Source organism: Thalia democratica, chromosome 4 (assembly GCF_965202585.1).
Source record: "Thalia democratica chromosome 4, ktThaDemo2.hap1.1, whole genome shotgun sequence".
NCBI classification, from domain to species: Eukaryota; Metazoa; Chordata; class Thaliacea; order Salpida; family Salpidae; genus Thalia; species Thalia democratica.
The window spans coordinates 60,506,740-60,523,601 of NC_139168.1; the positions used below are offsets into that span (position 1 = coordinate 60,506,740).

At 23.9% G+C, this 16,862-nt stretch overlaps 1 protein-coding gene and 1 pseudogene across 1 annotated transcript; one reads left to right on the top strand and one right to left on the bottom strand.

Annotated features, from left to right (window-relative positions):
* Positions 1-1,426: 1,426 nt before the first annotated feature.
* LOC145833483 (ubiquitin-conjugating enzyme E2 K pseudogene) lies at positions 1,427-2,035 on the bottom strand (annotated as a pseudogene).
* A 2,132-nt stretch (positions 2,036-4,167) lies between these two features.
* Positions 4,168-13,017, top strand: LOC145834156 (neutrophil cytosol factor 1-like). The gene is made up of 14 exons (XM_082941519.1): positions 4,168-4,385; positions 5,052-5,132; positions 7,142-7,276; positions 7,439-7,533; positions 7,744-7,772; positions 8,076-8,102; positions 8,295-8,453; positions 8,758-8,835; positions 9,800-9,944; positions 10,177-10,250; positions 10,544-10,638; positions 10,907-11,027; positions 11,722-11,810; positions 12,055-13,017. The coding sequence occupies exons 1-14, from the start codon at positions 4,299-4,301 to the stop codon at positions 12,295-12,297; spliced, it is 1,458 nt and encodes a 485-aa protein (XP_082797645.1). The 5' UTR covers positions 4,168-4,298; the 3' UTR covers positions 12,298-13,017.
* The last annotated feature ends 3,845 nt before the right edge of the window (positions 13,018-16,862 follow it).

Consider the following 16,862-nt stretch of genomic DNA (forward strand, 5'->3'; position numbering starts at 1 on the left):
TAACATATTCATAGATGTTGGGATCATGTTCGTAAACGGAAAATCTTAACATACTTGCAAAAACTTTTGATGAAAATGCTGGTATTAGTAAATGAATTAAAATAGTGCAACTGATTTGGACTTGAACTTTATGTTTTGTTTAAAACTAAATAGTTATTAAAGTTGAACTACACCTAGTTACTTGTGTAAAATAAATTTATGTAAAGTAAAACTCTTTTATCTTTAAATATGTAGAAATAAAAAAATGGTTGTCTTAAATCAGATTACCACACGTCTTTAGCATCATTGTTTTTCTTTAGTTTATAAGTTTTAATTCTTATATTTTACAAAAAATGTAAGATACTTAAACTACTCGACTACGACATAAATTTCAACAATTAGAACTTTTATTTATGTTAAAATCTAACTTAAAATAAATATATTATGTTGTTTTGTTTTAAAAGTGTAAAAAAGTATTAAAAACAGAAAGTTATTTGATTTAAATTTAAATTTTTTTTTTTACTTATCACTGATTATTTAAAAGCTTTAGTATTCAAGTTTTATCATAGTGTTAATATCTACTAGCTTATAGTTATCAAGGTTTTTTATTTCTTAGTTCAAATTTATACACTGTCTTAAAATAATTAACCAATGGTTATTGTTTTCTAACACTATATACAAATAGGCAAACATTAGTTGTTTAGTTTTTTATTTATTGAACTTATGTCTCTAGCTTTTAACTTTTTGTTTCAAAGTTTCATTCAGTAGTTGATATATACTAATTTTATCTGCATGATTAAGATATTAGTAAAATAATTAAACTAAAAGTTTTTTTAAAAAGCTATTGTAGAAAATTATGAATTTATTGACAAAATTTGTGCTTACTAAATCAAAAAGTTCAAAACACACCTGGTTTATACCTCATGATTACAAAAAATCAAAAAGTCAAAAGTCAAAAAGCCATTTTATTATCAAAGCTAATTGTTTTATAACAAATTTGTGTAAGTAACATAAACTTTAAACTTTACAATGAGTTTTATAAGTATTTGAAGTTAATTTAAAAATAACATTAGTATTAAAATTATATAAGTTAGATTAACTTAAAGAAGGGACGATGTAGCTTTAAAAAATCTGCATACTTAAGTTTTCTTAAAGTAGTATATTCTTATTGTATTATTGATTTAAGAAATTATCTCAATTAAAATCAAGAAATCTATTAAATAAAAAATTAAGATTAAAGAAAAAAATATTTTGTTGCAGATTTGTTTAGCTATACCCTTAATTTTAAGTAATTTTTACAGTGTTAAATATGTAAGTGTATCTGCAAAGTAAAAAAGAAATCATAGCTAAAAATTTTAAATAGTCTGATAGCTTTTTGACTTTTCCAAAACATTTTCGTCATAAAATGATAAAAGTTTTGAAGTTAAAAAATTTGATACAATCATAATCATCTAGTCTCATTCAACTCATTTTGCAAAACTTCTTCTGTTGCTTTTTCGATATCCCAGTCGTTTTTTGAAAGCACCTTTACAGCGCATTCTCCACTGAATCCCATCTCTATAATTTTTTCAACCTTTTCATCAAATATTTCTTTCTTTTTCAGCACGGCGCTAGCGTACTTCTCAGCCCAGTACGATGCAGTGCGCTCGAACAGCTTGTAGTCTCTGTAGTACATCGACGCCACTACGTCGTCTCGAGGTTCGCTGAGCACGGGTATAGCCAAGAACGCGTGGATTGATAGCATAACTGTGTAAATACTACAAGCAGTCGTCCAGTCTTCTTTTTCAATATCGAGGCACATGGCTCCGGTGACGGAGCACACATTTGGATGCCATAATTTTGTGATGAACTTTGCTTCAGTAGGCGGCCTGTATGGGTAGTCAATAGGCAAATGAATCAACAAACTAAAAAATCCTCCCTCATATGGTGATCCGATTGGTCCAGGTATTATTCATTCAAGCTCGTGTAAATGCCTACCTTCGATTAATTTAAACTCTTTTAAATTGGAGTTGCTTTCAAAGTCAAAAAGTTCCTTTTGAATCCATCGGTGTGTCATACCTCCTTAAAGTTTTTGTCTGCAAGTTTCAAAATTTATACTAATACTCCTTTATATAATATGTACCTTACTTAATTTTTTGATAAAGTTTAAGTTCTAAAAAAAGGAATGGATTTTAAAGTATATCTTTTCAGCTAATTTAAAGATACCACGTTTCGCAAAGTATGCAATGCATCTATGTGCAGCGTAAAGGGCGTATACACTAATAAATATATATTTTGCCTTTTTAGCTTAAAAAAATTTTGGAAATAAAAAATTAAAAAGTTTTTAATAATAATATTTTAAAACTAATTTCTAATTAACAGTCGTGCTAACTAAGCAATTATTTGATTGGTAATTATTTAATTGATAATTATTGAATAAACATGCCCACTGACTTTAAAGTTTCCTACACCTAGTCTTAACTGTGCCACAAAATAAGTAGAAATAATGATGCCTCTAAAAGTGAAACTTCTAAAACACATAGCAGAGATAAAAATTAAACATACTTTAATAAGTAAACTGTTATTAGTATACTTACTAAATGCTTATTAAGCTTATAACTAAAGCTCTTAGTCTAATTTAGTAAATTCTGCTTGTATCAAGTTAAAAAGTATTGCAGTAGTAAAATATTAACCAATACTGAAAACTAACTTTTAAATTTGTTTTATAACTTAAAATAGTTAGAAGCAAATTTCAATATTTTGTACTACAAGATTTAACTTTAATTTACTATTTTAGGTTTATTTGGTCTAACTTTAAAATATTTTTGTTATCTAAATAATTTTTTTCACTAAAGTGCAACTTATCGACAAAAAAACTAAAAAAAAAACAATAAATAACACAAATTCAAATAAAGCGTGTTACTTTACAATTTTAGCTTAGTAAAATAACTAAAATGATATTATTTTGAAAAACTGTTAATATAAATTGAAAAAGTAATAAAAAAGTACAATAATTGTGCAACAAAATCTCTAAAATAGTTTAATATATAAAAATTGTAAACTGAACCAAGACCAATTTTTAACTAAGAATGTTAGATTTAATTATAAAGTTACATACTTATAAACTCAGTAAAAATGGATTACTTAAAATCTGCCTTTGTGGAAAATTTTTAAAACTTATTAAAACTGTAAAATGTTTTAATTTATGAATTAGATATAAATTTAGATAAATTTAGATAAATATTTAAATAAAATAGTTTTATATTATCAAAGTGTATTATATAATTATACTGATTATCATGAAATTACACAATAATGAATTATCTTCAACCATTGTAGACACAAAAGAAGTTTATATCCTAAAATTATTTCTTTATAATCCAAAAAAAAAGTAGTCTACTATCTTCGGTAAAAGTTTTGAAAATATTTTAAATAATAAAGAAAAAAATACAAAGAATTTTAAATATGTTAGATAACTTTATTATGATGTTCTACATGTTTAAAAATACACAACTCACTGCTAAAAAACTTAGTTCGTACGGTTATTGAGAAACGTATAACTGTTTTTATGTTTGTTACTTAATAAACTTTAGAACGTAAGTGAATACAGCTAAATAAGGATGAGTTGAAATAAAAAGCATAGCTTTAGATTACCTTTTTTGATTAAAAATTAAAGGTTTTGAGTAAAACATAGAAATTTAAGGATAAGTATTAATCAAAGTAGTTATATATATATATTTTTTAAATTATAAATCAAGTTTTTAATGCTTAACGCCAATTTTAATATTTTAAACATTGTCTACCTACTGATAAATTTTATACACGTACTAAAATAATTGTTTTTAATTCAAAAGCTTTTTATAAGTCGACTTTTAAAGAAATTTACCCTTAACTGCTACAGTTTACTTTATAAGGAATATAAAAGGTTTATTTTAATTAAAACAGTTTTGAAAACTAAAGTTATATCTTTTAGAATTCAAGCGTTATATCCCTTAGTAGCTTTGTAAAAAAAAAAAACAAGTCAACTTTGTCTTGTAAAATATAAAAATTTCATTATTTTCGCAAATAATTTTTTTTTGTGAGTTTTAAATAGTAAAATGTTTGCTCATTTTAATTAACTTAACCTTTGTAGTCGTTAATTAAATTGCGGAAATTACGCTAAGTATTAAAATAGGTCAGATCACGTTTAAAGTTTTTAAATCAGAAAAACATTGCATATGACATAAAAAGCTGAACATTAAAAAAACTTTGTGTTCAGTCTAATACCTGGTTTAAGCTTTACGATTGATTAGCAATTATTCGCAAGATTGGTTACACATAGCTTTTATAAAAAGTGTAAAATGGAAAATAATTTGAACGATGATGGTTCTATTGAGTATGCTGCTGTGTTTGACGCTGAAAGATGGAAAATTCCATCGTCTCATATAGTTTGTTTAAAATATTTTTAGTTGTATGTAATACAAAAACTTTGTTAAATTATATTTAGTTTTCAAGATACTTTTAGATTTTTATTAGTTATTATAAGAATTATTATTTAACAATGCTTAAAACTTGAAAAAAGCACTAAATTTTAAAGTTCGAAAATTATTTTTCACAAATAAATAAATTTTTCAGCAAGTTAGTACTTAGAGCAAGTTGTTATATGAATAAATTTATAAGGTACACGGATTTTTCATGTTAATATATAAAATATTTTCTTATAAAGAATAGTTTTTAGTTTGCTTCAAGAATTTTTGTCATTTAACATATAACTTAAAAAAAACAATCTACCATTTTTTACATACTCATCAACCATTAAGTTTTAGTTTCTTTCTTCTTACAGTCTTATGCTTTAAAATTTTCTGAAAAGTAAAGTAAAAAAACTTCTATCAATTATACGTTAAGTTTAATTTAATTTATCCATGAGGAAAAATTTCACTAAAAACACAAGACCTTAGCTTAAACATAAAGTTTTATACTAAACCATCTTTTTTAGTTTATCTCTTGTAATATTTTACAGCAGTAGCCATACTTTAAATTAGACACAAACTGATTATAGTGTCTTCTAGATTAGGAGTGTTGTACGTTTTATTTGTCGTTTAATTTTTAATTAGATGTACGTTATTGATGTAACATGGAAAGACGGAAAAAAGAGTAAAGTAAAAAGATCTTACCAACAATTTTCTCACATGCATGTTAGTATTTTTAGGCTTAAAGTTTTATTTGTTTGATCAATATTATATTTAAATGAAAGCTATATACAGTTATCAGTTAAATAGTCCTTAAAAAGAAATATATAATGGTTTGAAATACTTATACCTCAACTAATCATACATCAGTGTAAAGTATTTACATGTTTATCTACTAAAATTCAGATAAGTTTTTTAATGAGAATAAAAGATCTTTGCAAATTTTTACAATTTTTAAATAATAATAAATATAAAAATGTATGATAAAGTCTGATAAATTTCTACAATTTTTCGCAAAAAAACTTACAATATAAGGTCAAAAAGTACAAACAAAATAATTAAACTGTTCAAAAAAAAAGTTAAACTGTAAATAATGAGAGTTATCAACTTAGATAAGAAAACATAAAAATATAACAACTTTCGTTAAAATCTATTTAAATTATAATATTTCACCGAAGTACAGTTCCTCAGAGTTAAACAATTAAAATAAAGCTATAAAATACAAAAGATTCAGTTAAACAACTATTTTACTAAATAATGTTATTAATCATATTCCATTAAGTATTTCATAAGTATTTATTAAGTATTAAGAATTTATCTATGTTGCCAATTAGATGGGTTAGCGATTAGAGCCTAACTAAGTTATACGTTAGCTATTATGTGTATAGAACTTTTGGAAAAACAAAGTTAGCAACAACTGAAGTTAAAAAAATACTTTGTTAGACTTTACAAAACTTTTTTTAACTAGGAGAGCAGCTGCCATAGTTAGATTTTTTTCAACTAGGGAGTTTTAAATGCTAGTGTTTTCTATACTTTAATATTTACGAGTTTAATATTGATAAGCAAAAAGTTTTAAATTTATTACCACAAATTTATGGAAGCTTGGATTATAACTAATTTGCATTGAAAACAACTTTCATTTTAACAAAAAATTGGGTTGTCGATTATAATATCTCTTTAACAAAAAGACAGAAAACGATAACACGCTTAATTAAAAATTCATCTTAAATTCAGTTTTTATTAACGACCTAATTTCCAATTGTGGTTATCAACCAAATTCAATTCTCATGTGACAGTAGTTATACTAGCTAGACTGCTAAAAATTTAAAAATAGAGCTTAAGAACATGTACTCAAATACTTATTAAACTCTATAAAGATAAAAAAAACTTATCAAAACACAAAAAATACTGAAAGGAGTAAATATATGTTTTAATTCTTATCATTTAATAAATAAGTTGGACTATACCAAAAACTATTTAATTTCAAGATTCAGAATAAAAAACCAGTGTCTTAGTTAAGTGACTAATTAAAAAAGAATAAATTACAATATTGTATTATTATTAGTTAATATTTATAAATAAGCCTGCGTTGTGCAAACAAAGGGAATTTGACAATATATTTTGTTTATTTCACTAAAACTACATTTTTTTAAACCTAAAGCATATTTTGATTACTACTAAGTTAAATTAAAAAAAAGGTTTTTTCTCATTAATTACTTACAACTTATTTATTTTTTAACTTTTGTATAAAGCAATACTTGTATTTTGACCCCTATGTAAGTCTGTTAAGATAATATATCACATTTAACCACACAATTGAGAGTTTAAAATTAAATAAGAAAAAATACTTAAGTAAAAAGTAACTTTCTAAGATAGGAAAAAACTAAGATATAAGATTTATATAAAATTGCTTAATTATGTTCTTCCAAAGTATGTTTTTTCTTCTAACTCTTCTGTTTAAAGTTTAAAAACTATAAATATTAAAATGTAGTAAATTTAATATATTTACAATTTTACTAAGGTTTCTTAAAATCAACAAACAAAAACAAAACATGTATAGTAATTTTTAACTACATAATAAAATTTTACTAGAATTAATAAAGTATTTTATTAACTTTTCGAATTACTAAATGGTTAATATTAAAGATTTATATTCAGTTATATCTTGTGAATTCTTAATTCCAAATAATTTAAAACGCAAACATTGTTTTTATTATTAAATAAATCTCTATCAGATGAGTTTGTTGGAAGAGTTTCCGGCAAGTGGTGACGTAAAAAGGATCATTCCATACTTGCCAGCCAAATCTTTGTTTAGGGAAAGTTTTTATGCAAGCAAAAAACGTTTGAACGAAATAAGTGATTACTGTCAAGTAAACAACTATTTTTTGATATTAAACTTAGTTCACTGCAAATTTGTAAACATGAAGTTTATATATTCTATATATATTATTTATTTTACTTCGTTTAAAAAAAGGTTTATTTAACATAAAATTAAAACGGCATAGCACTAAAGAACACAATTAAAATATTAGAAACTTATAAGTTTGCCAAGGCACATATCAACACACCCAAATGTGCTTGAGTTTTTCGAACCGAATGAGGCTGAAGCTGAAATTTTACCTAAAAAGTTAGTTTAGAGAAGAAAAAACTTTTATTTTCATTAGAAAAAAGTTTCAATACAAATATATGCTTGTATTATAATTATGTTTTCAGAGTTAGTTTCATAGCACAATAACTTGTGTTACTAAAAATTTTTTAGAAATTTTTAGAAAAAATAAATCTTTAATACAACAAATACATACTAAATAAAATTAAAATTAAAAAATAATAATTTTAGGTCTCAAACAGTTTTAAATGCTTTGGAGCGTGAGTTTTGTACCTTTTTTACTAGACGAAATTATTTTAAGACTGATGTTTTCTTTCTAAAAATAATCTAAAAGTGAAAAATATAATTTTAAATTTGTTTACTCGTCTTTAACTCAGACATTATCAACTACATAAAAAAAGTTTTAAGTTCAGAATGTTTAAAAATATATAAATTATGCTTACAACTTAGCACTTATAAGTTTACTGATGTATTTAACCTAAAATCTTAGGCAATTTTTATAAGGATTATTTAAAATTTAAGTCTTATTTTTAAAACTAAAGCAATTTATACTATTTTCATAGGATTGAACAAGTTCTTCAAAAGAAAAGGTATGTCTTTTAAAGCTAAACCTTGGTACATACTTTTCAAAAATTTCTAAGTATTTTGAAAACTAGCATACTAAAGCATTTTTTTCAAAAGTAAAACATTGTTAAATACTACTTTGGAAAAATTGAAAGCTATAGACAGACAGCATACAAACAAAGTTATAAAATCATTTGTATAAAAACTTAATAATATAGAAAAACCAAAGGACGACCCTCCACAAGCAGAATTTGAGGTGTCTTTGCCGATTCAATTGGAATCTTACACAGCAGTATCGTCATTTGAAGCAGAATCTTCTAATCAGTTGAGCATGGTGAAAGGAGACGTTGTTGAAGTAGTGCAAAAGAATGCAAACGGTTTGTTTGTTTATTGAAATTGCTCTACGATATTTTGTCGTACTTTTTGTATAAAAAGTAGTACAACAAGGTGTTTAAAAGGTTTACTTATTATAATAACGTACTGAGGTGTTTTTATTTTAAAAATACTAAGATTAATCATAAAAAAATATGAAAACTTGATAGTTTTTTAAATATATAACTTATTACAAGTGAATATCTTTAACAGGAAGCTCATGCTATTTTTTAGTCCTAAAAAAAAGTATTTTATTGATACTCGTTAATTTTTATTTGTTTTTATATTTATTATAAATTACTATCTTAGGTTGGTGGCTAGTACAAAATGGCGATAATGATAATGGTTGGGTTCCCGGCGGTTTTCTTCAAATGGTTGATAGAAATGGTTAGCTTTTGAAGTTTTTACTTAGTTCATGATAACACTTTTCTATATGTAAAATTTTAATTGAGTCAATAAACTGTTGACTATTTATCAAGTATAAAATTTAACTTGTTAAGCTTAGAAGTAAAATATTTATTTATACTTCCGTTCTAAATCTTAAAAAATAATAAAAAATACTAATAAACAAAATCATAAACACCAAAACTTGATACAGTATTAAAGTAAGCTTATATTTTCAATAAATACAAGAAAAAAACGGCTTACTGAAATAAGTCTTTGTTATATTTTCAGCGTTACAAATAAATTACAAACATTTAATTTATATTAGTTTTAAAAACTGTATAATGTGTTAAAACATTAAATTGTCTACTAAATTAGCTATTTGACATGTAGGTTTCCTAATGTTTTATTAAAATTTAATAGTTTTAATTGGTCGAAATTGAAAGATAATTATTTGTTAAAGCGGGTTAATTCGTGCTTTTTAATTTGAAAATCTTAGCTTATATTATACTGTTGAACTGGCTATAAAACTAGAAAATATATAAATAATAATTACACTGATAAAAAAAATAGTTTTAAATGTACAGTTTTAAAGAATATAAAGTACAAGTTTAAATTTTCATTAGGTATAAATTTGAGCGTTAAAAATCTACAAAAGTTCTTAAACTGTAAATTAGGTTTATATTTTATATACTTCTTAGGCTTCTTTTTAATAGTTTTATAAAAGAACTGCAAATGAATAGCAGTTAGACTTTTTACAGTTATTTAAAATATTTTTAGTTACAAAAAGCCATAGCTTTACAACTTGACTATAATCATTATAAAACTAAAAACTTAAACGTTATAATACAACAACAATAAGATAGACTTTCAGAAAAAAGAAAATTTTTCTAAATATCAAAAAGTATTAAATTAGGTAAACTAAAACACATTTTTGTAAATGAACTTAAAGCAATTAAAAAAAAAGACACGGAAGAGTTTACAAAAAGCTCAGTTACATTACATCAAGTTCTAGGAAGATACCGAAAAAGAAATTCAAGTGAACTATCTCTAGAGGAAGATGATATTGTCAGAGTTGTTGAAAAATCAGAGTGTGGATGGTACTATGCTGAGTTTGTTTAGTATTATAAATTTTTAGGAAGGCTCAAAAGGTTTTAAGGTTGCTAAATGGTTTGTTTAACTAGAGCTATACCTAAACTAAACTTTTATACTGTTTAATATAATTTAAAACTCATGTTTAGATTTCAACAAAATAAATAAAATGAACGCTGATTTATTAAATAAAAAATTTTAGAAAAAAATAAAGATATGTAAGAATTAAAAATTAATAATTTCTGTATTAAGAAAAAGGGGTGAGTTTGGATGGGTGCCAAGTACTTTCTTAGGGCCTGGAAAACGAAGACTGTTTAAAAACTCAGGTAGTTATTAATACTTTTTTTTTTGTTAATAAAATTATATGGTAATATTAATGCATTATAACGCAAAAAGTGTGCTTAATTAGTATAGGAATTATTTTTACAGTTAGATTATGTTATTTTTACAATAACTAGCGGTAACTTATAATTGTTTTTGGTCGTTAACTTTAAGCACATAACTCATATTTTAACTATTTTTTTAATCAAGCACCGCTATTTATAAAAAAAGATACTTTTAGTTATACAAAAGTTATAAATAGCTTAAATAATTTAAGTTTTGACACATTTTATTAAAGTCTCAGGTGAAGAAGTAAAAATAGGAACTGTTTTGTTTGATTACGATAGAAAATCAAATGACGGTATTTCATTGAGAAAGAACGAAAAAGTAATTGTTAGTAACATATTTAAATTGAAATATATTTCATTTTTATGAAAAGTTTAACCCGATCTTTTTTTTAAACCGCTGAACTTCAAATTTTAAATATTTTTTGAAGAATCGAGTTAGCAGAAACAAACCAAACAAATGTTTTTTAGTTAGTTGGTAAAGTAAATCATTAGTGTGATAAAGATTTATTTTGTAGGTTAAGCTTTCAATTTTAAAAAGCTTTAAAAATATATCACAGTGTGTATACTCTTTAATATATTTAGTATATAACTAGGTGTTAGACGATACTGATGCTGACTGGTGGTTGGTAAAATGTCGCGGGAAAATCGGACTAGCTCCGAGGAGCTATCTAGTGAGAAATTATAAACCAAAAAGTTTAAAAAAGAAGAAAACAAGTGAGCTCTTAAATATACTTCACGTTTCTTAAGTTAAAAATAATCCTTCTACTGCTGTTTTTAACAAGTTTAATTATTTTGAGCTTATTAAAGTAAGTAATCTTAAAGATCAGTTTTACAAAAACAAGTTGTGCCATTTTAAGTTTTTGGACTTAAGAACAAAATCATACTAATGTTTTTGAAATACTCTTCTGGAATAATTTTTGCTTCGTTTTCAGGTCAAAGTTTTTTATAAAAATATTAGCTTAAAAATTCTAGTTTTTATTGCTTCTAAATTTCAAAACCAAATTACATTAAACAATTTATAAATTTGGATTTTTTGGTTATTAGACGCCACTGTAAACTTTTAGTCATCTTGCAGACTATTCAAAACAATCTAAAATTTAGTAATTAAAAAACAATTATTTTAAGTATCAGAATGTACAGTTGTAAACTTTGTATTAATGTGTAAAATTATACATTGTTAAATTAATACTTATACATATTGTAAACTTTATTAAAAAGTGGATGTTTTTTGAAATTAAAGCTTTTAATATTTTTAAAATAAGGAGTTTTGAATTTCTTTTAAAATCAAAACTTAGAATTTGTAAAGTCTGTAAAAATCAACGACTTAGAAGTATGTTTATATTTTAATAATAAAAAGATAAAGTGTTATACATAATCTAAAACTTTGTTGAAAAAACAATTAAAACAGAACAGCTAAAGGAAGACATGAACTCTGAAATTTGGTTTCAAAATATTACTAGAAAGGAAGCAGAGGAAATAGTTATTAGAAACAAGATCGTAAGTTTGGAAATGTTTTAGACATTTTTAAAACTCAATTTTTTACTAAATAAAACAGAAATTCAGATTTTTTTTTACAAAATACTTTGTTAAGATGACCATCTAGGGTTTGTTAAACCATGTCTTTTAAGCAAATTTATATTATGTTTATATGTGCAAGGTATCAAAGAAAGTTAAAAAAAAACTTTTTTTGCTATTTAAAAGTGATTAATTAAAATATAAATCCAGTTGTTTTACTGCACAGAACAATGGATTTGTTGTTCGACCCAGCAGAGCGGGCGGCGACAGAAACCCGTACTCGGTCACTCTCCTGCACTGTGGCCGCGTTTTCAATTTTCACATCAGAAGGAGGCTAGAGGACGGTTGCTACGCCACCGGTGTTTACAAGCGCAACGAGAAGAAGTTTCATTCAGTCCAGCAGCTGGTGGAGTTTCACAAAAACCACAAGCTGGTTGTGGACGGGAAGGAACTGATGTTTGCTGAGTGATTATTACGTCATAACAATATTTGAATACGTTCAAAATGGTTTAAGTAGTTTTTAAAATGCTTTAAGACTAAAGTGATTTTAGATTTTTTTTCCAACTATTTATAATTTATATGTAAATTAATGAAATAGTGAGTAGGTGTTATGTTGTACTTTAAGTAGGTAAAACTTTTTTAAATACTTTTGTAATTTTTTTATCAGGTTAAAGTATTAAAATGTTCACTCTTAAGAATTATAGCCAGTTAAAACTTACATTTCTCTTTTATTCTAAATGATTATAAAACAAAACTAGTTTTAAGTATTAAAATTCTAATAAACCAGTTATTTATATTATTAATAATTGTTAGACAACAAAACTCAGTATGTTAACAATTATATTTAAAGAATACTCAAACTTTGTGTTCTTACAACTTCATAAATGATTTTAAGTATTTATATCATAACATATTCATCAGTTTTAACGGATTTATGATAAAAAATGTTTTATTCTTTAGTTCTATAACATCTTACAAATAAATATTGAAAGAACTATTTTCCGCATCAAAACTTTATTTAATAACAAGTTGCAATATTGATACATTGCACAATGCTTTACACTTTGAGCCGAAATTAAATAGTAAGCTTAAGTTACTTTTTAAGATTAAATAAAAATCCCAGACAAAGTTCAAGAAAATATAATTAGCTTAAACAAAGAAAATAAAACTTTTATACTTAAATTTGAATAAAAAAAAAAGGTGTTTTGTTTTGATATGCTTCTTCGTTAATCAGTAATTTATTTTTTAATGATGAATAAAATAGTATAACTAGTGTATTTTGATGTTTAAAAAAAGTTCTACTAAAACAAAGAAACTAATTAAATTGATATAACTATAACAACTATTTTAAGATATTGAGTGTTGAGTTGTATTTAATTCTTGCTCAAGCTGGTTATTCTTGCTCTGTTTTACTTCATTGGTTTTCAATTGCTAGTACAAATAATTTAAAGTTATTAAACATATACAGCTAAAAATATAAGTAAAAAAAAAACTATGTTTAAACTTCACATTTTGATTTTTGAAAAAGTTTGCAAAAGTTTTGCAAGTATCTACAATGAGTGATTTTTGATAATTATTCGTTGAACGAAACAGGGCAATATATTTATATAAAAAACTCGCAAATCAAGTAAATTTTAAGAAAAAAGACAATACAAAAAATTCTCAAGATTAAAACGTGTTAATTAATATTAGTTATTTAAATCAGTAGGTAAAAATAGGTAAACAATAAAAAGTGAGTTAGTTAATAATCATGGCATTTTAGAATCAAGGTTTGCCTTTTTTTAAAACTACACCTTAATAAAGTGTAACTACAGGCTTTTATCTAAACTATTTTTTTTGATTAAAATTTAGAAATACTTATTACTATTCATAACTTTTTAACATTTAATGTGTTAAGGGGTATATTTGCTAGATAATTTATTTGAAACAAATGTGCAACTAATATAAAAGATAGCTTTTAATTTTATACCATTTAAAAACACTAGTTTTAAAAAAATGTACACAGACGAATATTCAAAAAAACCGGTTACTATATATCATTCAATATGCTTTTATTTAGACTTAAAGTTATTTTTGTTTTATAACTAAAAGGTGAACAAACAAGTTAAAAAGAGGTAAACAAGGATTACAAATGTATAAGATTGGATATATACTTATTTCATAAATTATTTATTACTTATAAAATTGCTATGCATACAAGTTAAAAATAAGTTTTAATAAGAATTTATTTTAACTAGAACAATTTAAGTTTGTAGTATAGCTAACAGTACAAAAAAAAAGTATATTAAAGTACATACTACCATTTTGTAGTATTTAGTCGATTATAGTAGATTTGTACGTTTGAAAAAAATATATAGTGGTAATTGCTTAAGTATATATTGTTTTCTGTTATATGAAATAGTTTATTCTTAAAGAAAGTAATGTTTTTTTATATACCTGTGAAGCTTTAAAACCTTGCAAATTATACAGAAATGTAAATAGTTTTTATTTTAAATAACGCTATACACAGACTATTTGTTTGCTGTTGTGTTGAAGTTCGATTAAAAGTTTAACGTCGTTCCATAAAATTTATTTACTATTTAAAGGTTTTTATAGGTTTATAGATTGCATAATAACATAATAAAGTTAAAGTTTATATGTAAATAGATTTTTTTTTAATAAAACCAATTTCATAAATTTTATCGTGAAAATACTAAACAACATTTCAAACAACATTTCAAGTAATACACAATTACATCTGATACTGAAGTTTATACTTTTGATTAGACTTTTATAAATTTAGCATAGAGCTCAAAAAATTAAAAAAAATTGACTAGAGACGGTTTTGTTTATTTTTTATTATAAGATACATTATTTTGATTGTCAATTAATTATTAATATAAATTAATTTATTATTCAGCTTTAGTCTTGTAATAACAAACAAAACAAAAACCATAGCATTGAAATGGAAGTTGAAAAAAAAAATTATGACAAAACTAAATTTTATGAAAATGTTATATACATATATAGTTTTTAGTTATTAAATAAAAAAGAAATGAGTTTAATTATAAACGTGTAAAAAATATAAAGCCTGTAAAAATTCAAAATACTTTTAATATATGCCTACTAACTTACCGTAACTTCAGATTGCACCATTTAAGATATTTGCAAAGTTTATTTCTATTTGCAGACTAGAAGTCTGCTTAGCAAAGTATGTGGTTGATAAGTATGTAAAAATCGTATCAATATTGCATCACTCAAAAGGTCAAACATTCGAAAACATATTGAAGTAGCAAACACATCAAGTTTGTAGTTTAAGGTTAAAGATAGTGCAAAACGGCCATATAACTATAGCACCTAAAGTTTTAAATTAGCCTACTTAAGACAGTTATTAATTACTGACTTTGAAAATAAAACATTCACTAAATATTAATAAAATCACTAATAAGATAATCCGTTTTAGTTAGCCCACATCGCTAATCTGGCAGTCCATCAAAATTGACGTATAACAGACGCTAATATCAAGAAAAATTGATTACAGCAAAATATAACAAGAAGTTGGTCACAGACATATTAAAAGAAAAAATTGCAGGGCTTAAATTAATGTTTTAAATGTCATAAAATGTGCAAGAAAGGTTATAAAAAAAAAATTATAGTAGTTTTTGGTATTTCTAATTTTAACGCATTAAAATCAAATACCGTTTTATACATAGTTGTGCAAATTGTAGGTTATTTAAGTTCGTTATTGATTTTGTGAGCTATGTATGATTACAAAAATATTTCCTGTAGAGTATTTGTTGAAGTACTTCGAAACTCCAAATTTCAAAGTTATTAAATTAATTATATTAATTAGTTACAATGTATGAAAAAAATAAATAAATAAATCGAGCTAAAACTTTGCTATATATGAGTCAAGAAACGTAATTTCAAAGTTTTCAATAATAAGTTTAAATTCTTCATTTAAACATTTTATTAAGTTTTTTTAATTGTTATGTAATATTAGTTTTTTAATCAAATTTGTAGGGTTTGTGGACATTAAAAATATTCTTACATAAAAAAGGCTAGTTGTATTATCATAAAACTATCTGATGCTGTAATCATATTTAACTTTGATCGTCAAGTATTTTTTTTTTTCAAAAAATAAATAAAACTGTAAAAAAAAAGATGTATAATATTTCCGATATACTTCATTCACAAGTTGTATAAATTATTCATTTTAATAATATTTTATAAAGTATAAAAACTTATTTAATTAGACTTGATGCAACTTAAGTAAATTTAAACAAATCTGTGTTAAACGAAAGAACTTGGTTATTCAATTGCATTATTTAAATGAAAGTATTTTGTATTAATTTAATTTTATTTTGTTCATTAGTTTTCCTGTGATCATTATATACTATTCAAATAAAAAAAATAATACGGGTTTTCAGGTATAATACTTTTGTCTTATTTTCAATTGTATTTTCTTAAAGAGATATTGATGAAGTACATTAGTAGTATTGTGTTTGAGTTGTTTTCATTATTTAACTATAAAAGTTATTTTATACTAACTTTCATATAACAACTAGTGTCTATTTGTTTCTTCACAGTTAAGAGTTTTAAAGACTTAGAAAGATAAATAGTATTATTGAAAACGTATAAACTTAATAACTTTTTTCTATCTAAAACTTGGTTGTATTGCAATTAACCACATGCTAAATTGTTCTAATTAATTACACAAAATGTAAAATTTTATTTTACAATAATTAGTTGTATTTAAAAACAAATACTCGTTCTTTTTTGTATTTCAGACATATAGATTATAGGTAATAATAGAATATAGTAGTATAACTATTTAAGCATAGCCCATAGTAGTTATACTTCATAACTGTTTTTACAGTGTGTTGGATTTGAACAACTTTCGTTTACTATTTCTTACACAAAATGTGATATGAAACTATAATGTATACAGTTTAATGACAAAAAAAAGTAGCAGTCCTCTAATTCGATCTTATTATTGGAAGTAAAAGCTAACTGAAGTAAAAAGCTTTAAAAGAATAGTATTTTAAAACTCAT